At 41.7% G+C, this 25,590-nt stretch overlaps 1 protein-coding gene across 3 annotated transcripts in view; it reads left to right on the top strand.

Moving 5' to 3' along the window:
- waca (WW domain containing adaptor with coiled-coil a) overlaps window positions 1-25,590 on the top strand; it is a 115,354-nt gene that overhangs the window by 60,165 nt on the left and 29,599 nt on the right. For all 3 annotated transcript variants that reach the window (XM_041184095.1, XM_041184096.1, XM_041184094.1), the window contains 3 exons: window positions 3,307-3,429; window positions 13,601-13,749; window positions 24,817-24,932. In XM_041184095.1, the coding sequence (XP_041040029.1) occupies window positions 3,307-3,429; window positions 13,601-13,749; window positions 24,817-24,932 (388 nt within the window). The remainder of the gene's footprint in view (window positions 1-3,306; window positions 3,430-13,600; window positions 13,750-24,816; window positions 24,933-25,590) is intronic.

Below are 25,590 nucleotides of genomic sequence, written 5' to 3'. Positions count from 1 at the left end.
TACCCTTAGTTCGGAAGGTTATTTATTCTTTAATTCAGCCCATACGCACAAGTATAAATGGCCAGACTTCCATGGGAGCAAAATAATTGGCAGCGGTGGTTGGATGGTCTCTGTTTGAAGCCTTGTTCTGGGATGCATAGTTAGGTTTATGGTTTATCACAAACAGATCTTTGCTTCAACATAAAATGCAGAATTTAAACAGATTGCAGATATATGGCATGTTACAAATCATTTTATCTTGCTCTTCATATCAGTTCTGGCAAATTATCATCTAATTTCATTAATTCAAGACTTACGACCTACCTCATTCGGACTGATTAGATTTGAGCCATATCTCGGCCACTTTTGAATTCTGGGAAAGGGATAGAAATAGATATAGAATCGTTACAGCACAGATGGCGGCCACTTGGCCCATCGTGTCCTTGCTGGTCCCCTACGGAGCAGTTCATATACTGCCACACCACATTCTTGCACATTACTGCATTCCAGATGTTTAGAAAATGTAAATAAATTTATGACACAGAAGGAGGCCACTCTGCCCATCATGTCTGCACCGGCTGTAAAGCGAGCCCCTCCCCCCAGCCTAATTCCATTTGCCAGCCCTTGACCCCTCGTCCAGACACCTTGAAAATGAGTTGAGGGTTTCTGCCTCTGCTACCTTTTCAGGCAGAGAGACCCCTACCACCTTCTGGGTGGACATTTTTTCCTAGCCTCCCTTCTAATCCTTCTACCAAGCACTTTAAATCTCTGACCCCTAGTCACTGACCTTTCTGCTAAATAGGCCTTCCCATCTGCTCTATCCAGGCCCTTCACAATGTTGTACACTTTGATCAAATCTCCTCTTATCCTCTTCTGTGCCAAGGAAATCAACCCCAGCCGATCCAATCTTTCCTCATAGCTGTAATTTCCAATTCTGGCAACATCTTCGTAAATCTTTTCTGTCCCCTCTCTCGTGCAATAAAATCCTTTGTGTAATGGGGTGACTAGAACTGCACGCAGCACTGAAGTTGTGGCCCAGTTAGTGTTTTATGTAGCTCCAGCATAACCTTCCTGCTCTGATATTTAATGCCTCAGCTAAGAACAGAAAAGTTTCCATATGACTTCTTAACTACCCTATCAACCTGTCCAGTTATCTTCAGGGATCTGTGGACATGCACTCCAAGGTCTCTCATGTCCTCTACACCTCTCCGTATCCTCTCATTTATTGTGTATTGCTTTGCCTTGTTTGACCTCCCGAAATGCACCACCTTAGCTTCTCTGGGTTGAATCCTATGTCGTGATGTAGTCTTTTGCAGTCATTTTGATTATTGGAATCAAAATAGCAAGACATCATACTCTGGTTCCAAAGAAGTTCAACATAACAGCACTTCTTCACTTGAGGTCAGCAAATCAATTACAGCTGGTGTCACTTTTCAGCCAAGAATTCTTTGGTAACTTGGAAATGGCTTTTTAGAAGTTGAGTGAATAATTTGAGTTTGCTTGCAATGCTTCAGAGTAATTTTAAAATATCCAGTGTATCGGCAATCTTATTGTTGTAAAAAGTCAAGCAGCAGGATTGATCTGAATGTAGGCTCAGTTCTGATTTGAAGAAGTGTTGAAACTTAACCTTATTTCCTTTATTTGTGCTCGTGCAACTTCGTTCAAGTGCATCTGGCTGTTGGAGCAGGAGAAATCAACAAAGAATCTTGAAATCTGTTTTAATTGGATTGATATGCATTATAAAACAAGACGACCTACTGTACAGGGTCTGATTTCCAGGGAATTATTTTATGTTATGCCCTTCAGAGAAAATAAGTTTTGTTGCCTGAGCCTTTTTGCCTTCATCACTTGCATTCTAAAAGTGTCTGTTTTTTTTAAATGCTTTTAATCGAACTTGATTCTTGAGGTTAAATGAAAAAATTTACATGCCACGTTCAGAAGTAAACTTTTGCATATAGTTTGTGCTAACTTGTTCCGGGCTCTCCAGATGAACCCAATAGTCATTTTGTTTTTTTTAAAAAGCCTGATTGGACCATATGATTTTAGAATTTGATCAGCAGCACTCCAAAGTTGTCATCCTTTTTCACCTCTGTCATTGGAGGAAAATGAACCCCGAGTGGAACCTGAAACCCAAGTGGCATTGCCGATTTCAAAGAATATCCAGATTGGCTCAAAGCAATCTCACTGCCAAATTTTTTTTATGTCGCTGCTTGTTGATGACTTTTGGGAATTGTGCTTTGCCTAACCTTGCTGGCATTGCTTATAATAGGATCCGTTCACATTCTTCACATGTTTCCTGTTGCCTGTTGTTCTGTGTATTGATATGCATTTATTCACTAAAATTCAATCTAACTTACCTTAGCACATTCATCTAACTGGTATGAATCACTGATTATGAGTAATCTTCCTATTTTTAACCTACACACACAACTTTTGTTTTATAAACAAATTAAATTCTTGCACTAATGTGATGTTCCCTATCATTCACAAAATTGGTAACTTAACAGAGGTCCCTATCTGTTCCACTAGGTCCCTCCTCACTAGCAGTGTCTGTCAATCACTACCTGCGGTTGCCATGCCAGTTCTCATTTGATCTAGATTATATCAGTGATTTAGTGAGCCTTAAACTTCCTTTTAGATCATACATGAACTTTAGGAAATACTTTTTAAAAAGCTGCGTAAGCTGAATCCTGTAATTTCTTGGACACTGAAAGAACTCTTGTAGACTTTTGAGGTGTAACGAATTTCTAAAATTATGGCAACTACTGCATAATGCATGTTATTTAAATGTTCATTTGCAGTATGCTGCAGATCGCTCTCGAGCAGTACTTCCACAATGGATTTTAGATTTTCTGACCTGTAAATACTAGATCTTTTAGACATGCATATTGAAAGTAAATTTGCTAAGTTGAAAAGATTTGTTTTGTTACTTGGATGCAGTACAGGGAAGGATAACTGCCTGGGCCACAGATTTCTGGAAAGGGCATTTATGTTTTCTTTTAGCCCTTGCATTTAAAAGATGATTACTTTTTAGATGCAAGGGTTGAGTATGTGGTTTTGGTGATGCATTTTTTTTTTAAGCAACTTTTCATGGCTCAGCTAACAATGTAAACAGAGCTTTTGATTTCAGAAAAAAATGCATAAATTGGATTTCAGGGGCACTGAATTGAGACAGCATTAATCGCCTTCCGGCATTGAGTTGCAGTCTGTTAAATTTGAATTTAGTTGAAGAGATCTTCTCATTTTACTTAACCTATTGTAAACAGTTTAAATATGTTACTGTTGCAAAGCAGAAGTTTAAGGAAGCACTTTCCTTTTGTCTTGCAGTCCTTACAGCTGCTGTCACGCAAGCTTCCTTACAGTCTATGCTTCATAAGCTCCTCACGGCTGGACCATCAGCTTTAAGCATCACTACTCTCCTTTCCCAAGCTGCACAGTTGTCTTCTCAGGGTAAGGTTTCAAAAAAGTATATATTCTTGTTGTTGCTCTGTTAGTACTTAAGCATTGCACTTCCCACTCACCCGCAACCTCTCCTAGGTTCAGGTTGTTATTTTGTGTATTTTGGAATGCATTGTTTTGCTCACTTTTGTATGTGTGTCCATCAAGTTGAGGGGTGTCAGTATTGGCAAGGGATCATTTTCCTCCTTGCATCTGTAATGGACCTTCTCAAATCAGGTCTACATGAGCTAGATGAGGAAGAATTACACTTCCTCAGCTTATGACTGCCACTTTTTTTTTGTTCAAATGTTTGTGAAGATTTTGCCGTGACCCCAGCTGAAATCGAGTTCTTCATTTGAATGCTGCTCAAAAGATTTAATTCATTGTAGTTCAGAATTTTTTTTCCAGAGGTGTACTGAAATGCTAAATGAGTAGATGTCTGAGTGATTCCTTTGCAGATTATATCATTCTTTGCAATCATTCACTTCACCCATCTGAAAGACAAGCAGCAATTAAACAAGCAGGAACATTTGAAACTGGAGATTTGCAGATGGTATTGCAAAAGACCAAGCTGAATCTGAAAGTTGGAATTTAAATTTTGTAAATTGACATCAGCCTAAATCATTAAACATTCCTATCTTTGAATTGATAGCCTTGGATTTGCGAAAACAAATGACAGTTGACCAGGAAAGCTAATAGTGGTAATCTTAAAGGAAGCTTAGCTCCACTTGTCACAGTTGGCAACTGATTGCGGATAATAACTCTAATTTTTCCCCCACCTTAATATGGTTCAACACCATTAACATTGGGTATGCTTAAAACTGAAATGATTCCATTCCAAAGCCTGTCAAACTTGTTATTTTCTTGCAATAAGATGATAGCTGCACGACCAATTTTCAGCACTTTTAAAGTTAGAAGTTCATGTTCACCAGCAACAGAGCTACTGTGCCTCAACCTCCTTTCATAATCATCTTAAAAATTCTCAGAACGTGAGAAATAAAACTGGATGTCATGCTTCTCCTGCCATGACTAATTCTGCCTTGTTACCTTGTGTTCTTCTGCTTTTGTTCAATTGCTGAGTCAGACTTTGAATTTTGGGTGATCTTTAGGGTTCAACTTGAAAGCTCTCTTTTTAAATTCTTTACATCATTAATTGCAACCATCAGGATCAAATGTCTGTTTTTTGTTCTCCTTGTTTGTCTTGTACTGTGTCTTGCTGCTATATTTGTCAAAACTTCTGTTTGAGAATAGGTGCATGTCAAAGAACAAAGAAAAGTACAGCACAGGAACGGGCCCTTCGGCCCTGCAAGCCTGCGCCATCAACTAAAATATTTTGCACTTCCGGGGTCCATATTCCCATCCTATTCATGTATTTGTCAAGCTACCTCTTAAACACCACTATCGTACCTGCTTCCACCACCTCCTCTGGCAATGAATTCCAGACACTCACTACCCACTGCGTAAAAAAGTTGCCCCGCACATCTCCTCTATACTTTTCTCCTCTCACCTTAAATCTTTGTCCCTTAGTAATTGACTCTTCAACCCTGGGAAAAAGCTTCTGACTACTCTGTCCATGCCACTCATAATTTTTTAAACTTCTATCAAGTCGCCCCTCAATCTCCGTCGCTCTAGTGAGAACAATCCAAGTTTCTCCAACCTTTCCTCATAGCTAATAACCTCCAGACCAGGCAGCATTCTGGTAAACCTCCTCTGCACCCTCTCCAACACCTCCATATCCTTCTGGTAATGTGGCGACCAGAATTGCATGCAATATTCCAAGTGTGGCCTAACCAAGGTTCTATACAGCTGCAGCACGACTTCCCAGCTTTTATACTCAATACCCCTGCCGATGAAGACAAGCATGCCTGATGCATTCTTGTTATATTCATGCTTTCTTCCTCCATATGCCTTTCTGACTACCTTATCCACCTGCATTGCCACTTTCAGTGACCTGTGGACCTGTACACCCAGATCCCTCTGCCCGTCAATGCACTTAAGGGTTCTGCCATTTACTGTATAATTCCTGCCTGTATTAGACCTTCCAAAATGCATTACCTCGCATTTGTCCGGATTAAACTCATCTGCCATTTCTCCACCCAAGTCTCCAACCAATCATGTGAGACGATAATTCGCAAGGACCGTGGAGTTAAGTAGAACACAGCTTGTATGTGATTAAAGAATTGTAAATATGTATTTTATATTTTTCTTTGAGTATATGACCATTTGAATTGTAGGTACCATTGAAAATCTATGTTTTGTTCATTAGGCAATTGTATATTGTCTAACTTTTAAAACTCGTGAACACACCTGTGTAAAGTTGCTTAACTTCTGACTTTGCCATGAAATAAAAAATAGGTGCAATTGTCTGAGTTCGCCTTTCTTTCTACTTATTATTCATTCTCTGATTCTACCCTTTATAGCCATGGGTAGAGTTTCTGCTTTTGGCACAATGGGCAATCCGAGGGCCAATGGTGCCTGCTTAAAGAAGTGTTCTTTTTCTCACATTGCCATTCAAACTTATTTGCATCTGCAGAATGCAAAATCTGCCATGCACCAGCGTCATCAGGGAGCCCTTTAAAATGTAATTTTGAAAAAATTTAACTTGTTTTTGAAAAAAAATTCCTTTATATATTTGGGTGGTAGAATGTACAGTTTGATTAATACAGCTGAAAAGTAAGTAAACTTAATCAGATGATTAATCTCTCACCTTTGAGTAACTGGATTATAAATGACTGAAAATGATTTTATAAAAATATGCAGAACTATTTAGTTATTTTGAGATACAGTTTCTTCCAACTTGAAAAAAAAATTATATTCACAAGCTTTTAAAACATCCCTATTAGTGTCCTTATGCTCAAAAGAACTGACTTGATTTTTGGAGACTCCTCAAAGAAATGAGCACAGTTGGTAGAAACTCCCAATGGTGATTTTGTTCATCCTGGTGGTGTGAGGCAAGTTTTGTGGCCGGGCCTGGCTTCGACCGTGATGTTGCGTAGGATTTCAGAAATTCATTTCATGCTGAACACAATTTGCTTTCAAAATTCAGCAACCAGTTGCACAGCTTACTCTTGATTTTTTGAGTTGCACTGATAAAGCAGCAACTGCTTTACTCCTCCACTTGGTTGTAGATGGGTTTTGATGTATTTTATTTATCCTGTCCTGATGCAGTCTTGTTATATTCATGCTTTCTTCCTCCACTTGTCCTTAACTCGGGACTTGAGAGAAGTAACGTGGAGCTATGTTGCTTGCTTTTACTGATTTGTCAGGTCACTGTAGTTGCATTGAGCTGCAAGTCAGAAACTAAGACCAGCACTTGATTCCACAATTAGAATTTCTGTTTTAGTCCTGTGGAGGCCAATTTATTCAAGACTTGGCTTTCTTGTTTTCTACCCTCCTTTTGAAGGTAATGACTTAACTTGTCGGGAAGGTACCCCAATTACTTGCTCGTGTTTTATTTCTCCATGGCATGTGAGCATTGCATCCAAGGCAGGCCAGCATTTATTGTCCATCCCTAAATGCCCTTGAGAGGTTGTTGATGATCTGTTGACATGGTCTGCTGCAGTCCATGTTGCGTCGGTGCATCCACAGTGCTGTTAGGGAGGGCATTCCAGGATTGAAGGGACAGCAATATGTTTGTAAGTCAGGGTGTTTGTGCCTTGGGGAACTTTGAGGTGGTGATGTTCCCTGGTGTCTGCAGCCCTTGTCCTTTTTGGTAATAAAGGCTGCGGGCTTTGAAGGCATTGGCAAGTTGCTGCAGCACATCTTGTATTTCGTAAACATGGCTGCCACTGTGCGCTGATGGTGGAAGGAATGAATGTTATTGGGATGCCAGTCAAGCAGGCTGCTTTGCCCCTGTATGATGTTGAGCTTCTTAAATGTTTTAGGAGCTGCACTCATTGAGGCAGGTGTAGAGCATTTCATCACACTCCTGACTTGTAGATGGTGGACAGGCTTTGGGGAGTCAGGAGGTGAGTTATTCGCCACAGAATTCCTGGTGTCTGAGCTGCTCTTGTAGCCACAGCAATTATATGGCTGGTCCAGTTTTGTTTCTGGTCAGTGATCACACCAAAGCGTGTCCCCCCCACCCCTTTGTATTTTGGTGGGTGGGGGATTCACTTGTAATATGATAAAATGTCAAGGGGAGATGGTTAGATTCTCTTTCATTGCAAGCGGTCATTGCCTGCCCCTTTTGTGGCACAAATGTTTCTTGCCACTTAACAGCGTAAGTCTGAATGTTGTCCAGATCTTGCTGCATCTAGACACAGACTGCTTCAGTATCCAAGGAGTTGGAAATGGCACTCAATGCTGCAACCATCAGTGAACATCTCCACTTCTGACCTTACACTGGAAGGAAGGTCATTGATGAAGCAGTTGAATATGGTTGCGCCTGGGGCATCACCCTGAGGAACTCCTGCAGCAATGCCCTGGGACTAAAATGATGGACCTCCAACAGCCACAATCATTTTCCTTTGTGCTAGGTGTGACTCCAACCAGTGGAACGTTTTCCCCGGATTCCCATTGACTTCAGTTTTCAGGCTCCTTGCTGTCAAACGCTGCCTTAATGTCATGGACTCTTGCTCTCTCCTCACCTCTTAACTCAACTCTTTTGTCCATGTTTGGACCAAGGCTTCACTGAGGTCTGGAGCCTCGTGGAACCCAGGCTGAGCATTGGCGAGCAGGTTATCGCTGACTGTGTTGCACTGTTGATGATACCTTCATCACTTTATTTATGATTGCAAGTAGGCTGATGGGATAGTAATTGGATTTGTCCTGCATTTTGAGGCCAGCACATATTTGGGCAATTTTCTGCATAGTCAGGTAGATCACACCAATGGAGCTGCACTTGGCTATGGTTGCAGGCAGGTCTGGAGCACACATCTTCAGTATTATAGTATCTTCAGGGGCCCTTTGTCTTTGCAGCATATTGTCTTCAGCCATTTCTTAAAACCATTTGGAGTGAACTGAATTGGCTGAAGACAGACCTCTGCAAAGTTGGGACCTCAGGGAGAAGCTTAGATGGATCAACCACTCACCACTTCTGGCTAAACGTGGTGCAAGTGCTTCAGCCTTATCTGTTGCACACGTGCTGGGTTCTGCTATCATTGTGGATGGGGATGTTCATGGAGCCTCCTCTTCTGGTTAGCTGTTTAATTGTCCACCAATATTCACTGCTGGATGTGGAAGGTCTGTTGACCTTTTATCTGACCCACTGGTTGTGCAGTTGCTCAGTTCTTTCTCTGGCTTGTTGCACCTGCTATTTAGCATGCATGTAATACTGTGTTGTAGCTTCACCAGATTGGCATCTCTTTTTTTTTTAGGGATGCCTGATACTGCTGCTGTTGTAATTAGTCCTACATTACTCATTAAATCAGGGTTGATCCCCTGACTTGATGGCAGTGGTAGAATGAGGAATATACTGGGCCATACGATTGCAGATTGTGACTGACTACAATTCTGCTGTTGATTCACAGTACATCATGGATGTCCAGTTTTGAGCTACTGGGTCTGTTCTGAATCTACTCTTTTGTCATGGTTGCAGTGCCACATAAGGATGGAACATGTCCTCAGTGTGAAGATGGGACTTTTCGTCTGCACAAGGAGTGTGTGGTAGTCACGTCTATCATTACTGTCATGGACAGATGTACCTACGACAGGTAGATTGGTGAGAGGAGGTCAAGTAGAGTTTTTCCTTTCATTGGGGGGTCTCATCACCTCAGTTTGGCAAGTATGCCCTTCAAACTTGGCCAGCTCAGTCAGTAGTTGTGCTATGGAGCCACTCTTGGTGCATCCAGAGTGCATTCTGTGTCCTTGCTACCCTGTGTGCTTCTTCCAAGTGATGTTTAACATGGAGTAACTGATTGATTAGCTGAGGGAGGGCAGTAGGTGGTAACCATCAGGAGGTTTCACCTGATGACACTTAGAGGTCTGGCTTCAATGCTGGGGACTCACAGGGCCACTCCCTCCCTACTGAAGGCTACAATATGCCAGTGGCCTTGGGACCCTGGGATGTTGATGGAGGTGTCTGAGACATTGGCAGTAAGGTATGATTCAGTGAATATGACTGTTGTTCTGTTGCTTGTCTAGTCTGTGGGAAAACTCTCCCAATTTTGGCACAAGCCCCCCAGATATTAGTGAGGGGACTTTGCAGAGTAAACTGGGCAAGGGTAGTTTGTCGCTTCTGGTGCCTAAGTCAACGCCAGAAATTTTGTCTAATTTTATTTGTCTTGAACTTTCCTGTGATGAGTTTAATACAACTAAGTGGCTTTCTGGGCCAATTCAGAGGACAGTTAAGAGTCAACCACATTGCTGTGGATCTAAGGTTGCATGCAGGCCAGCCCAAATATGGATGGCAGATTTCTTTCTCTTAGGGATCATGAAACTACAGAATTGTCACTATCAATGAGACTAGCATTTAAGCTCCCTATTTGAGATTTGAGTGTCCTGAGCATAAGCCAGGGCCTTTGCATAACAATCCCAGCAAAATAACCATTATGTGTCAGTTTTGGGATACTCCACTGAATCTGCAGTACCAAACCTAATATCACCTGACTAGAGATTCTGAAGGTAAGGCATTGAAATAGTGGGTGAATCTTCTACTCTCAGTGGTTGTCTTGCCCACTGCCAGAAAAGGCAGCGAGACACCTGCGCTGACTGAGGAGGAAGACCCACCTTATCATCTTCCCATCAGGCAGTTAAGTTTACAGTGGTGTGCCTTCTTCCTGAGGACCCTGGAAGACGATGTACTGCCTGCCAAGAGCTGCCGGCCAATCAGAGGCCAGCAGTTCTTACACTTAGCGGTTCCATGGAGGAGGCCTTGGCTGCTGCTGGAACAACACACCCGTCCCACCGGACTCCCAGGATTACGGAATGACCCAGGAATAAGGTAAGTGTTAAAAGCAAAATACTGCAGTTTCTGGAAATTTGAAACAAAAACAGAAAATGCTGGAAAAACTAGGCAGGTCTAGCAGCATCTGTGGAGAGGGAAACATTGTTAACATTTCGAACCCCAATGACCTTTCAGGGCTCTGAAGGGTCATACTGACTCAAAACGTTAACTCTGCTTCTCTCTCCACAGATGCTGCTAGACCTGGTGAGTTTTTCCAGCATTTTCTGTTTTTGTTGTAAAGGTAAGTGTTGTTGCTGGGAGATCTCTTAGGGTGCAGGTTACTGGGAGAGGGGGCCATGGGAGTTGTCAGCAAGGGCGGGGGCTGGGTGGCTGTTGAGGCCGCCCTCCTGCCTCATGTCAGTGCCTTGAGTCATGCACAGATTAGTGCAGGCCGGTGGGAGGAAAGCGTTTGGTACCAGTCCTGACGCCAGCCAACCAAGTTTTCAGACCCACCTGCCTCATTCCTTGCCTCTTGTGGGGGCAGAAGATTCCGGTCGGTGTCTTTAAACACCAGTCATCTTAGTTTAATTGAATTTCAGTTTCATGTCTTTGCATTTCACCTTCTGCATGTAGCACTCCTGAACTGAGCTCAGAGCTGCAAGATCAGTTGATTAAGGATTAACAGGTTTGCACAATCACATGCAATTCATGCTTTGATATAGGGAGCATTCAAGTTGTGAAAAGCATTGGGATTAAGAAACTGCATATCAATAGGGATCAGAAGACATATAGGGCAGAATTTTGTGGAGGCAACAGGGAGTCATGGTTGCCAGCTGGAGACCCTATACGATCCCTCACATTGTAGCTTTTCTAGAAGGCCTGCTGCATTTTGTGCCACTGAAACACTTAACAGACCAATGGCAGGCCTTCCCTGGGGACCAAGGACCTGGGGAGGGAAGAGCTGCTGGCTTCTAAGTGACTGGCAGCTCTTCTGTACGGCAGCACCGCCATGGAAGTGGTAACTACTGTTGGTACTACACCCATTCAAGGTGTTGGATTGAGGAGGGACTCAGGCACAGGTAAGTGGTGGGAGGGGGCTTAAGGAAGGTCAGCAGCAAGGGCAGGGGGTTGGCTTTCAATTGGAGCCCACAAGTAAGCGTGCCAGGGTTTGCTTATCGCGAACCCTACATGGCAGGCCCCCTACCTCCCACTGGGTTAATATTAGTGGTGGTGGGATGAGACATCTAATTGAGCATTAATTGCTCAATTAAGGGCCTCAATTTGTGGCAGAGCAGGAAAGCTGTCCACGGGCCTTCCCATTTCAGACTTAATCAGGGCGGATACAATAAGTGACTGGGTCCCCTCCAGCCACCCTCCTGCCTGATTTAAATTGTGTATCTCCACCTCCCTTTCCCTTCTCTCAAGCCATCTTTGTTGGAGTGTAATTGCTGAGGCATTCTTGGGCTTAGTATCTGAGTGCAAATGTATTACACTCACTCAGCTTTGATGAAGGAAATTGTTTGGTCTTTAGCTTGATTGAATTTTACTTTGAGCTCTTTACCTGTATTGGATTCTCTGCAATAGATTGCTACTGACTTGTGACTGCACCTTTGACAGCTTTGTCCATTACTAAATTGCTGCCTTGGTAAACCAGGAATGTGTAGGTGAAGTAGAGATTGTGATTGGATGCTTGTGCTACAGTAATGCTTATAAAAACCTCCCTAACCTAGAAGGTTAATTTTCACAATACATTCCTGTTTCTGGATTGTACTCAACTTTAGATGTTAGGAACATGGCAACGGGTATTGTTCCCCGTGTTCTAAATTGAGTCCTCTCAATGCAGCTATGATGAACTCTGGTGCAGGTATAACGAAGTAAAAGTTCTCTAGTGCAGCAGTCTCGGAGTTTGGTATGTTTCTTCCCATGTCCTCCAATTCATGTAGAAGCGAATATTGTGGCACCTCCGAAAATGCCAAATTCTTCATGCTTTCCTTTTGTCATTGATTATGTCGCTGCCTCAAATTGGGATGAGTTTTCCACAAATAATTAACTGACTCTGCCAATTGAACATTTACCCCTGTGGTCTACATTAACTTGAAGCAATTCCATGGAATTTGGAACTGTTTTGTCCATGAATTCAAGGCAAGAGCTGCAGCTCTGGCTTTGCATGTAACACAACAAGATTCGGGACACCATTAACCCACTAAGTAAATATACTTGTTCAAAGAAAACTGTATGGACCGACTGAAGGTTTACATTCCATTGCATGCTCGTAAATTTTTCGTGCAGCTTTGAATTATAAACTGCTACTATGCATACTCTATACTCGGTAAACAGTACTGGGATAATATTTCAGAAGTTAGTTTTAGAATGGATTTTTTAAATAAAAGTATGATATTTTCTAAAGTATATCACTTTTAGTTTTATTGCCTTTTGTTTGTTCTATTGATCTTTTGACTGCAACTAAGACAACAGATGCACAGTTTGCTCTCAGGTTGTTGTTTGAAGATGCTGCAGGTCTGCACAAATGGAACTTTGTTCTCTGCTTATTTTTCCTCTCCCATTCTGGTTGGTACTTCTTTAAAGCACCTCAGATTGACAAACTGACTGCAATGTATTTTTTGAAAATGCAATTAGCATCACATTTATTATAATCACTGATACTGAAGATGCCGGGTACTGAAATTGTATAAGAGGATAAATTTCCACTGAACTTTTTCCATTTGCTTTTCCAGTAAACTTTTTGAAGGCGTCAGAAGCAATAGAATGTTAATATTTGAGTTGGTAGATGCCCTACAATTGTTTTTCAGCCTGCCTCCCTGCAATATAATAGAGCAAAATCAAATTTGTAGCACCTGATTATCTTCCAAATGTACACATTTAAAAAAAAATGCAAGGGTAACACTCAAGCTGGATTCCAGTTTTTCAGTTTAGCCTTGTTACAAACTGAGTTTAATCATGTTGGAACTTGCAGTTTTTGAGGTACATAACGTTGACAGAAAATTTTTGTTAATTTCAAAGGAGGTCAATGACAGAACAAGGAAATAATCTATTAGGGTGATAAATTTAATACAATTAGTTTAATTGTATGTAACACATTTTATGTATGGCTTCTAATACATTGAAGTACCTTTTGCATAGTGTTACCTTCAAGAAAGATTTGATTGGACTTGTATGTTACATGGGGATGCTCTCATAGGTGATATTTTTGATGGAAACTTGGTACTTTGAGCAGCTTTGTTTTAATGTATTTCTCTAGCAATTGCTCCCTTAAAAAAAATTGAGTCTTTTAGTTAAAACCAAGTTTTGTGCATTTGGATAAGATTACTTCAAACTGACTTTTTTTTTTAAATACAGCCCAGCAGTCTAATCAGTCACCAATGTCATTGGCATCAGATGCATCATCCCCAAGGTCATATGTGTCTCCCAGGATAAGTACGCCGCAGACTAACACTGTTCCTCTTAAACCACTGATGAGTACACCCCCAGTGTCATCTCAACCAAAGGTAAAACCAAAATCATTTAATGCCTAATTCAAATATTGATTCTTTATTATAAAAAGGCAATTTTAGAATGCAATTTAGAAGGGGCAGTATAATACTAATGTTAAATGTATACTTTAAATTTTTCATTTTAGTAGTTTCATTGTTGTATCATCATAATATGCATTGTGGTTAACTTGAGTTGCAATTTAAGTAACATCACAACATTTTTACTGTCTGAAAATGCCCATATTATTAGCAACATCATTCAAGTCATATTTGAGAAGTGCTGTGCGTTCTAATTCTATAGGCGGTATTTGTTTATGGTGCTTGTATATATGTTGAAATAATACCAAGATTTTAAAAAGACTTATTGTTCAGAATATTAGTTTCCTATTCCAATATGATTCTACTATATGGAAATGTGTTCATGAATGTTGATCAACTTATATGTGATTGTTTGCCACTCCATGAAAGCATTTTGAATAACATGAGAATCCATTATTATTGAAGGATATATGATTCTTATTGCTCAACCTTCATGTGCAGAAATTACTGTCATTCCGTATAATTTGACGGGGAAATGGAGAGGAAGGTACCTGGGAATATTTGACCCTTGAAAAAACCTGGGTTGTGTGCAGCCAAATGATCCTTTCCATTTAGTCTGTTATCTATAAGGGTTCTGCCTTCCAAGGTTTCCTCCCATATCATGGTCAGCAAATCTGTTAGTTTCTGTTTGCTACAGTTTCGGCCCTCTCCTCTGGATTGGAAACTTGAAGGAAATTTACGTAAAATTTTCTCCAATAACATAGTGACCTACCAAGGCAGTGTACTTTGTTGGCAAATTTAGGTGATAGTTCCTGTTATTCTAGTTTTAAAAGTTGCAAACTGAACTGTAGCTTCGCAGGTGCTAACGAATATGGTTGCTCTGTTAGTTGTCTCAGTTTTTTTTATTGCTGTTCTTCTATTTTGTCCTTCTTTCTTTTCTCAGCTTTTCTTTTTTGCTGCCTTTGCTATTCTCTTCTGCTTGTGCCTTTTTCATTTCTTCTTTCATTTTCGATGGAAAGTGCTGTGGCTTAAGAAAAGACCCAATGGCTGAAGATTACATTTGGGGGTTTAGTTATGGGCAAAATTTTTGTGCAACATCCCTTTACCAATCATTTATGGTTCTCCTTCACTGCTAGTCACTTAGTCACTACCCATTTTCATTCCTATCATTTGCTTATCAGTCGCTTTACCTCTTCCCCGATGAATCATCCGTTCAACCACTATGTTCTCCTCTTAGCTTTGCTTTGATATCACTCAACATGCTGGGAGATGAAGTAAATTATGTTCTGCCACCTGAATTTTGTTCATGTCCCCTGGGAAATTTATTGTACAATGACACCAATGTCTGGGGAGAGGGACTGACCCCAGACCAGTAAGAGCAGGTCAGTGCGGGGACTGTCCCTTGGTATAGAAACATAAGAACAGGAGTAGGCCATTCTGCCGGTTGAGCCTGCTCCAGCCATTGAGCCTGCTCCACCATTTGATTAGATCATGGCTGACGATCTACCTCAATACCACTTAGCCTCACTACTTCCATAGCACTTGATGTCATTGGACTCCAGAATTCTGTTGATTTTTGTCTTGAACATGCTCAATGATTGAGCTTCCACAGCCCTCTGGGTAGAGAATTCCAAAGATTCTTGACCCTCTGAGTGAAGAAATTCCTCTTCATCTCGGTCCTAAATGGCCAACTCCTTATCCTGAGATTAGATCCCCTACTTTTAGACTCAGCAGCCAGGGGAAACATCTAACCTACATCCACCCTGTCACGCCCTGTAAGAATTTTTAAGATTCAATGAGGTCATTCTTCAAAACTTTAGGGAATACAGACTCAGTCAACTCAATCTCTCCTCATAAGTCAATCCAGCCATCTCAAGGATTAAACAAAAACAAAAATATCTGGAAAAACTCAGCAGGCCTGAAAGCATCTGCGGTGAGGAATATAGTAAATGTTTCGAGTCCATATGACTCTTCATCAGAACTCTGATTAATCTCAAGGTTTAATCTGGCAAACCTCCATTGCGCTCCTTCTATGGCAAGTATATCCTTCTTTGGATAAGGGGACCAAAACTGTGCACAATACTCAGGTGAGGTCTCACCAAGCTTCTATACAACTGTGCAAGGCATCTTTACTCCTGTACTCAATCCCCTTGCAATAAAGTCCAACATGACATTTGCCTTCCTGATGCTTGCTGCACCTGCATGTTAGCTTTTACTAACTCACGAACAAGGATGCCTAAGTCCTTTTGGACACCTACACTTCCCAGCCTTTCACCATTTAAGAAGTGCCCTGTTTTTTTCTACAGAAGTGAATAACTTCACACTTGTTCACATTATATTCCATCTGCCATGTTCCAGGCCATTCATTTAGTCTAAGCCCTCTTGAAGTCTCCTTGCATTCCCCTCACAACTTGCGTTAGACCATAAGACGCAGGAGCAGAAGTAGACCATTCGACCCATTGAGTCTGCACTGCCATTCAGTGAGATCATGGCTGATCTGATAACTCTCAGCTCCACTTTCCTGCCTTTTCCCCATAACCCCTGATTCCCTCACTGATTAAAAATCTGTCTATCTCCACCTTGAATATACTTAACGACCCAGCCTCTACAGCCCTCTGTGGTAAAGAATTCCACAGATTGACTACCGTCTGAGAGAAGAAATTCCTCCTCATCTCTGTCTTAAATGGGTGATCCCTTACTTGGCCCTCTGGTCCTAGACTCTCACACAAGGGGAAACAACCTCTCAGCATCGACACTATCAAGCCCCCTTAGAATCTTTTATGTTTCAATAAGGTCGCCCCTCCTTCTAAACACCCAATGAGTACAGGCTCAACCTACTCCACCTTTCCTCATAAGAAAATCCCTCCCTACCTGGGATTAACCTAGTGAACCTTCTCTGGACTGCCTCCAATGCCAGTATATCTTTCCTTAGATAAGGGGACCAAAACTGTTCACAGTATTTGAGCTGTGGTCTAACGAGTGCCTTGTATCGTTTTAGCAAGTCTTCCCTATTTTTATACTCCATTCCCTTTGAAATGAAGGCCAACATTCCATTTGCCTCACCTATTTGCTGTTGAATTTGTACGTTAGCTTTTCGAGATTTTCAAAAATTCATTCACGGGATGTGGGCTTTGCTGGCTGGGCCAGCATTTATTGCCTGTCCCTATTTGCGCTTGAGAAGGTGGTGGTTCATGTACGAGGACTCCCAAATCCCTCTGTGCTGCAGCTTTCTGCAGTCTTTTTCCATTTAAATAATATTCAGCTCCTCTATTCTTACTGCCAAAGTGCATAATCTCGCATTTTCCCACATTATATTCTATCTGCCAAGTTTTTGCCTACTCACTAAACCTGACTATATCCCTCTGTAGACACCTATTTTTGTGTCATCGGCAAACTTGGCGATAGTGCATTCACTTCCCTCGTCTAAGTCATTAATATATATTGTAAACAATTGTGGCCCCAGCACTGATCCGTGTGGTATTTCACTAGTTACAGGTTGCCATTCTGAAAATGCCCCCCCTTATCCCAACTTTCTGTCTTCTATTAGTTAGCCAATCCTCTATCCATGCTAATATACTTTCCCCAACACCATGGGCTCTTATTTTATTATGTAGCCTTATGTGCAGTAACCTTATGAAACACCTTTGGAAATCCAAATATATTACATAATGGTTCCCCTTTATCTATCCTGCTTATTACCTCCTCTTCAAGAATTCTAATAAATTTGTCAGGCATGATTTCCCCTTCATGAAGCCATGCTGAGTCTGCTTGATTAGATTATGTAATTCTAAATGCTCTGCTGTTACACCCTTTATAATAGATGCTAACATTTTCCCAATGATGGATGTTAAGCTAACCGGCTTATAGTTACCAGTTTTTTGTTTTGCTCTATTTTTGATTAAGTGTGTTACGTTGGCAGTTTTCCAATCCTCAGGGACTTTTCTAGAATCTAACGATTCTTGTAAGATTACTACCAGTGCATTCACTGTTTTTTGTAGCTACTTCCTTTAATGTTGTAAGATGCACCCATCAAGTCCAGGGAACTTATTGGCCTTTAGCCCCCATTCGTTTCCCTGGTGCTTGCTCACAAGTGATAGTTATTACATGTGTTTCATTCAACCACACCCCCCCCCCCCCCCCCCCACCCACCAAACACCTCTTTTGCCCCTTGATTGTTCAGTATTTTTGGAATGCTATTAGTGTCTTCCACTAATAACTGCGATGACTGATGCAAAGTATTTATACAACTCCTCTGCCATTTCCTGGTTCCCCTTAATTATTTCCACAGCCTCATTCTCTAATGGGCCGATGTTCACTTTGGTGCCCCCCTTCCTTTTTATATATTTAAAGAAGCTCTTCCTGTCTTTTTATATTACTTGCTAGTTTACCCTCAGGTTATTTTTTCCCTCTATTATTTTTTTGACCATCTTTTGTTGGTTTTTAAAACTTTCCCAACCCTCTGGCTTACCACCAATATTTGCCACATTCTACGCTTTTTCATTCAATTTGGCACTATCCTTAACTTCCTTGGTTAACCATAGTTGGTTTATCCCTTCCTAGAATTCATCTTTCTCACTGGGATATATCTTTGTTGTGAGCCACAAACTATTTTCTTAAATGTCTGCCATTGTTCATCAACCGTCTTTTCTGCTAAACTCCTTTCCCAGTCCACTCCAGCCAACTCTGCCCTCATTCCTGTGTAATTACCCTTATTTCAGTTTAGCACTGTTGTTTCTGACCCAAGATATTCTCTCTCAAACTGAATGCTAAATTCTACCATGTTATGATCACTGTTTCCTGGGGGATCTTTTACTCTGATCATCTATTAAACCTGCCTCATTACACATTACCTGATCCCTGGTTGAATCCACAACATATTGTTCTAGGAAACTGTCCCAAATACACTGTATGAATTCTTGTTCATGGCTACCTCTGCCAATTTGACTTTCCCAATCTACATGAAGATTAAAGTCACCCATGATTAATGTATTGCCTTTTTGACATGGCCTCATTATCTCTTGATTTATTTGCTGTCCTACATTATAGCTACTGTGCGGGGGCCTATAGATTACTCCCACCAGTGTTGTCTTCTCGTTATTTCTTACCTCCACCCATAAGGATTCTACATCTTCCAATCCAAGATCATTTCTTGCTATCGTACTTCTTCCATCTCGTACTTAGAAAGCTACCCCACCATCCTTTCCTTCCTGCCTGTCATTTTGAAATGTCACATAGCCCTGAATATTTAGTTCCCAGCTTTGATTTCCATGTAACCACGTCTTGGTAATGACCATAAGATCATATCCATTAACCTCTATTTGTGCTGTTAATTCACTTATTTTGTTCCGAATACTACGTGCATTTAAGATCCGTTAATTTTGCCTTTTTACCATTTTTTTTCCCCCCTTTGACCCTACTTGCTGCTTATTTTTAATGTTGGTACACTCTGTCCCTTCCTGTCACACTCTGGATACCAATACCTAAATAGCTGCCCTGCAATGCTGCCAAATCCTTAGCTTTGCTAGCCTCTGTATCCCCTCTCCAAAGCCCTCCCCTGCCTATTTAGTTTAAAGCTCTCTCTACAGTGCTAGTTATTTGACTCGCCAGGACACTGGTCCCAGCATGGTTCAAATGAAGCCCATTTCACCGGAACAGCTCCCTTCTCCCCAGTACTGGTGTCAGTGCCCCATAAGCTGAAACCCATTTCTCCTGCACCAGTCTTTGAGTCGCACATTTAACTGCTTAACTTTATTTGCCCTATGCCAGTTTGCCCGTGGCTCAGGTACTAATCCCGAGATTATTACCTTGGAGGTTCTGCTTTTCAGTTTAGCTCCTAACTGTTCAAATTCTTTCAGCAGAACTTCCTTATTGGTCCAATCAATGTTGTTAGCCTGGGAGGGGAGGGATCCAGTTATCGTCATTCAAGTTCCTCTCCGGTCTTGAGGAGATGTCCTTAACCCTGGCACCAGGTTCCCACCCAGTCTGTTGTAGTCAGCAAATTTGAAAATATTACAATATTTGTATAGATCGTGAACAGCTGTGGACCGAGCCTGAATTCTTGCTGTACCCTACTAGTAACAGCCTCCCGTCCTGAGAATGATCTGTTTATTCCTACTCTCTGCTTTGTGTGTTAACCAATTTTCAATGCATACCAGTATGTTTGCTCTAATTTTATTTACTAACCTCCCCTGTCAGACTTTATGAAAAGCCTTCTGAAAATCCAAATACACCACATTCACTGGTCTATTTTCCAAGGAACACCCTCAAAAACTCCCAACAGATTTGGCAAACATGATTTCCCTTTGATAAATTCATGTTGACTCTGCCCAATTTTACCATTCTTTTCCAACAGCCCGGTTATCACATCTTCACAATTCGAACATTTTCCGGACTACTGATGCCAAACTAACAGGCCTGTAGTTCTCTCTTCTCCTCCAACCTCCCTCCTTAAATAATGGAGTTAAATTTGCTGCTTTCCAGTCCGCAGGACCCTTTCCAGAATTTTGAAAGATAACAACCAATGCATCCAATAGCTCTCCAGCCACCCCCTGCAACACTGAGATGAAGCTCATCTGGTCAAGTGGATTTATCAATCTTCAATCCAGTCTACTTTTCAAGCACTACCCCTTTACTAATACTAATTTATTTTTTAGTTCTTTGGCTGCCTAGTATTTCCAGGAGAGTTTCTGTAGTTTCTTCCGTTAAGATGAATGCCAAACAATTGTTTGGCTTCTCTGCCATTTCCCTGTTCTCTGCTATAAATTCTACTGTCCCCACCTGTAATGGGCCTACATTTGTCCTAGCTAATCTTTTTTTCTTTTTACATACTTAAAGGCAGACTTTAAAAGCTTCCTTATGTTCCTCGCTAGTTTGCATTCATGTTCTATTTTCCCTTTCTTAATCAGTTTCTTGGCCCTCCTTCGCTGGATTCTAAATTGCTCCCAATCCTCCGGCCAACCACTTTTATGGCATCCTTATAAACCCTTTCCTTCGATCTAATGCAATCTTCAACTTGTTTTGTTAACCATGGTTAATATATTTACCTTTCCCTTTTGGTGTTTGTGCTTTGGAGGAATGTATAACTGTTGTAGACAGTGTTGTATTTCTTCAATTACTAGCCATTGCCTGCCTACAGTCAAATCATTGTGTATTTTCCCAATCCACCATAACCAACATGCCCCTCAGACCTTCATAATTTCTATTCTCCAGATCTAAGACCCTAGTTTCAGAATGAACTATAAGACCATAAGATGTGGAGCAGAAGTAGGCCATTGGGCCCATTGAGTCTGCCCTGCCATTTGGTGAGATCATGGCTGATCTGGTAATCCTCGACTCCACTTTTCTGCCTTTTCCCCATATTCCTTGATTCCCTTACTGATAATTGGTCTATCTGAACCTTGAATATACTTAACAACCCAGCCTCTGCAGCCCTCTGCGTTAAAGAATTCCACAGATTGACGACCCTCTGAGAGAAGAAATTCCTCCTCATGTTTTAAATGGGTGCCCCCTTACTCTGAGATTATGCCCTCTGGTCTGAGACTCTCCCGCAGGGGGAAACGACCTCTCGGCATCTACACTGTCAAGCCCGCTAATAGTATTATATGCTTCAATAAGGTCACTCTCGTTCTTCTAAACTCCAATGAATACAGGCCCAACCTACTCATCCTCTCCTCATAAGAAAATCCCTCCATACCTGGGATCTACCTGGTGAACCTTCTCTGGACTGCCTCCAATGCCAGTATATCTTTCCTTTGATAAGGGGACCAAAACTGTTCACAGTATTCTAGGTGTGGTCTAATGAGTGCCTTGTATCGTTTTAGCAAGACTTCCCTATTTTTATACTCCATCCCCTTTGAAATAAAGGCCAACATTCCATTTGCCTCACCTATTACCTGCTACACTTGTATGCTAGGTTTTATATTTCATACAAGACCCCCAAATCCCTCTGTGCTGCAGCTTTCTTCGCTCTTTCTCCATTTAAATAATATTCAGCTCCTCTATTCCTGCCAAAGTGCATAACCTCACATTTCCCACATTATATTCCATCTGCCAAGTTTTGCCCACTCACTTAACCTGTCTATTCCCTCAGTAGACTCGTGTCATCCTTATCACTTGCCTTCCTACCTATTTTTCTGTCATCCACAAACTTAGAGATAGTACATTCACTTCCCTCATCCTAGTCATCAATATGTATTGTAAATAATTGTGGCCCCAGCACTGATCCCTGTGGCACTCGACTAGTTACAGATTGCCATCCTAAAAATGCACCCCCCCCCCCCAACCCCATATCCCAACTCTGTCTTCTATTAGTTAGCCAATCCTCTGTTCATGCTAACATACTACCCCCCAACACCATCTTATTAAATAACCTTGTTTATGGTACCTTATTGAACACCTTTTAGAAATCCAAATATCGTGCACCTACTGGTTCCCCTTTATCTATCCTGCTTGTTAGCTCTTCAAAGAATTCTAATAAATTTGTCAGGCATAATTTCCCCTTCATGAAGCCATTGCTGACTCTGCATGTTAATATTATGCATTTCTAAATGCTCTGCTATTCCATCCTTTATAATAGATTCTTTAACATTTTCCCAGTGGCCGATATCACATTCAAACTTAATGCAAAATTATATTATATTATGTTTAGTATCTCCCAAAGGCTCCTTTACAGCAAGATTATTCATTAGCCCTTTCACATTAAAGAACACTAAATTCAAAAGAGCCTGACCCCCAGCTGGTTCCTCAATGTACAGCTGCAGAAACCCATGTGTAAATTGAAGTCGTCCATTATTGCTGTATGTCCATGTTTCATGCATCTCTAACTTCCTGATTTATACCCTGCCTAACATTATAGACCACCAAACTGTAGTGGTAAACAACTCCCACCAATGTTTGCTGCCCCTTACTGTCTCTTAGCTCCAACTAAGCTGATTCTGCACCTTGATCCTACAACTTTATATGCTCTCTTAGCAATATACTGATCTCATCACTTATTAAGAGTGCTACCCTGCCTTCTTTTCCATTTTGCCTATCCCTCCTCTTTGCCAAATATCCTTGGATATTTGGTTCCAAATCTTGGTCACCCTATAGCCACATCTCTGTAATGGAAATTAAATCATACCCATTTTCTTCAATTTATGTATTCAAATCATCAACTTTATTGGGAATGCTGCTAGCATTCAAATAGTGTCTTTAGTTCTGCTTTATTAACTTCACTCTCTATTCTGACCCTATTTGATGCTTGCCTATGCTTTATCTGTCTTTTATTTTTGCTTTCTACTTTACTCCTTCCATTTACAAGTTTTGCTTCCCCCCCATCTCAGAGCCCCCTCTCAGGTTCCCACCCCCCCTGCCAATTTAGTTTAAACCCTCCCCAACAGCACTGGCGAACTAGCTGCGAGGATATTAGTCCTGGTCCTGTTAAAATGCAGCCTGTCCGTCTTGAATGGGTCCCACCTGCCCCAGAATCAGTTCCATGCCTCAGAAATCTGATGCCCTCCCTCCAATATGAGTTCTGCAGCTGTGTGTTCAATTGCTCAGTTCTATTTCAATGCTCATTAGCACATGGAGCTGGAAGTAATCCTGAGATTTCTGCGTTAGAAGTTCTGCTTCAATCTCCTTCCTAGTTCCCTGAAATCTGCTTTCAGGAGCTCATCCCCCTTCCTACCTAAGTCATGGGCACTGACGTGGACCATGTCCTCTGGCTGTTCACCCTCCCTTTAACAATGTCCTGCAGCTGCTGTGTGACATGCTTGACCCTGACACCACCCCGGAGTCATGTCTACAGCCACAGAAACTCCTGTCTGTTGCCCTAACTAACGAATTCCCTATCACTGCAGCTCTCTTCCCCTCTTCTTCCTCCCCTTCTGTGCAGCTGAGCTGCCTTTGGTGCCATGAACTTGACTTTGACTGCACTCCTTCGAGGATCCAATGTGCTTATCAATTTCCAGAATGAAAACCTGATTAGTGAACAGGACCCCAAAGGACTCCTGCACTACCTGCCTGGCTCTCTTAGACTGCCTGGTGGTCACCCATTGCCTTTCTGCCTTCATGCTCCTAGCTTGTAGTGTGACCACCTCTCTGAACGTGCTATCATTGTACCTCAGCCTCATGGATGCGCCGCAGGGACTCCAGCTGCCACTCGGGACCTTGTAGCTCAGGAATCTGCAGCTAGTGTCACTGGCTGGACATGTGGTCGTTTAGCTCATGGGTACAATCAACGGCTTTCCATTTACTATAGGATTTACATTCCACGTGACTGAGCTGCCTTGTCATGTCTTAACCCTACTTCACTCAACTTTATTTTATTTTACCTGGCCCTAATTAATAAACCTTACCACTGTGGTAAACCTTACTAGCAATAATTAATAGTAGCACTAATAAAATTAACGATTATTTAAAGACTTTATGTCTTTCTAATTTCCAGCAATATCTGCACCCTCCCTCAGAACAGTTACTCACTAGCCAATCAACTTGTGGCTTTCCTGTGACATCACTGTTAACTTTTTCCCAAAGTCAGCGCGCTCCAGGACTCGCGGGAGCTCCTCTCCCTGCTCCATGAGTATCTCCTGCAGGTCCACCTCTTTGCTTCTCCCCCTGAATGTGAGTGATGTAGGCAGCGCTCCCTGGGTTATATTCATACACACCCCGCTCCGTGAGTATCTCCTGCAGGTGGTCCTCTCCCTGAAGGTAAGTGTGTGAGGTACACTCAGACTGCATGCATTCAAACTAAAATCTGAGCTCAAGCATTGGTGTGAGGCTTTTAAGAAAAATCTTGATTAAAGCTATGACTTGAAGAAAAAAAAACTTGTAGTTTGAGCACCTGCTATTGTTGCAGAAGTTGTGTACCATGTACATTACTGCTGCAATTTCTAAGACATGGGTTAAGCATTCTAATCTGTTTTAATGTTTATTGAAATAGCTCATTGTGGGGAGATGTGCCTTGTTGGGGTCTATAAAGGCAAAACAACTTAGAGTGGCTTTAAGTAAAAATTATGTATTTAACTAAGAGGTGAAGTTTCATCTTTGCCTTTCTATCTGTAGTCCAGTACTTCAGTTGTGAAACAAGGACCAGCACAGCAGCAAGTATCTCAGCAACCTGCAATCGCTGACAAGCATGGGCATGAGCCTGGATCCCCTCGTAATGTTCAACGTTCAAGGTAAGGAATTCTAATTGGAGTTGCTGTGGATGAAGTTTGAAATATTAATTAGGTTTTTATTTTTGAGGTTTTGCTACATAGGCCCACCTAAGTAACATTATTTTTCTTCTCCATTTGGAATGAAAGTGCCATGCCTGAAATGGCATTTAGAAAATTATGCACTGAATAAATACAGATACAATTACCAAGGGCAACTGGGTGTCCCTATATGATTTCCAGGGGTGGGGTTGTTGATAAAATGCCTGAAATTATTTTTGGACATCTTTTTGAACTTCTGCAGTGATGCCTTGGAACTGAGATGATTGACCTCCAACAACCACAACCATCCTGCTTTGTGCTCGGGATGATTCCAGCCAATGGAGTTATCCCCCATTGATCCCCATTGACTTCAGTTTTGCTAGGGCTCCTTGATGCCACACTCAGTCAAATACTGCCTTGATGTCACTGACAGTCACTCTCACCTCGCCTCTGGAATTCGGCTGTTTTGTGGCTGCAATGATATCTGCGGCTGCGTGGTTCTGTCAAAACCCAAAATGAGTATCGGTGGGCAAGTTACTGGTGAGTCGGTGCTGTTTGATAGCACTGTTGAAGGTGCCTTCAATCACTTTGCTGATTGAGAGCTGATAGGGTGATAATGGGTTGGATTAATTTGTGCTAT

The sequence above is a fragment of the Carcharodon carcharias genome, chromosome 3, assembly GCF_017639515.1.
Source record: "Carcharodon carcharias isolate sCarCar2 chromosome 3, sCarCar2.pri, whole genome shotgun sequence".
In the NCBI taxonomy this organism is placed as follows: domain Eukaryota; kingdom Metazoa; phylum Chordata; class Chondrichthyes; order Lamniformes; family Lamnidae; genus Carcharodon; species Carcharodon carcharias.
The sequence above is the reverse complement of the archived record's forward strand: the minus strand, read 5'-3'. Positions and strand labels throughout refer to the sequence as shown.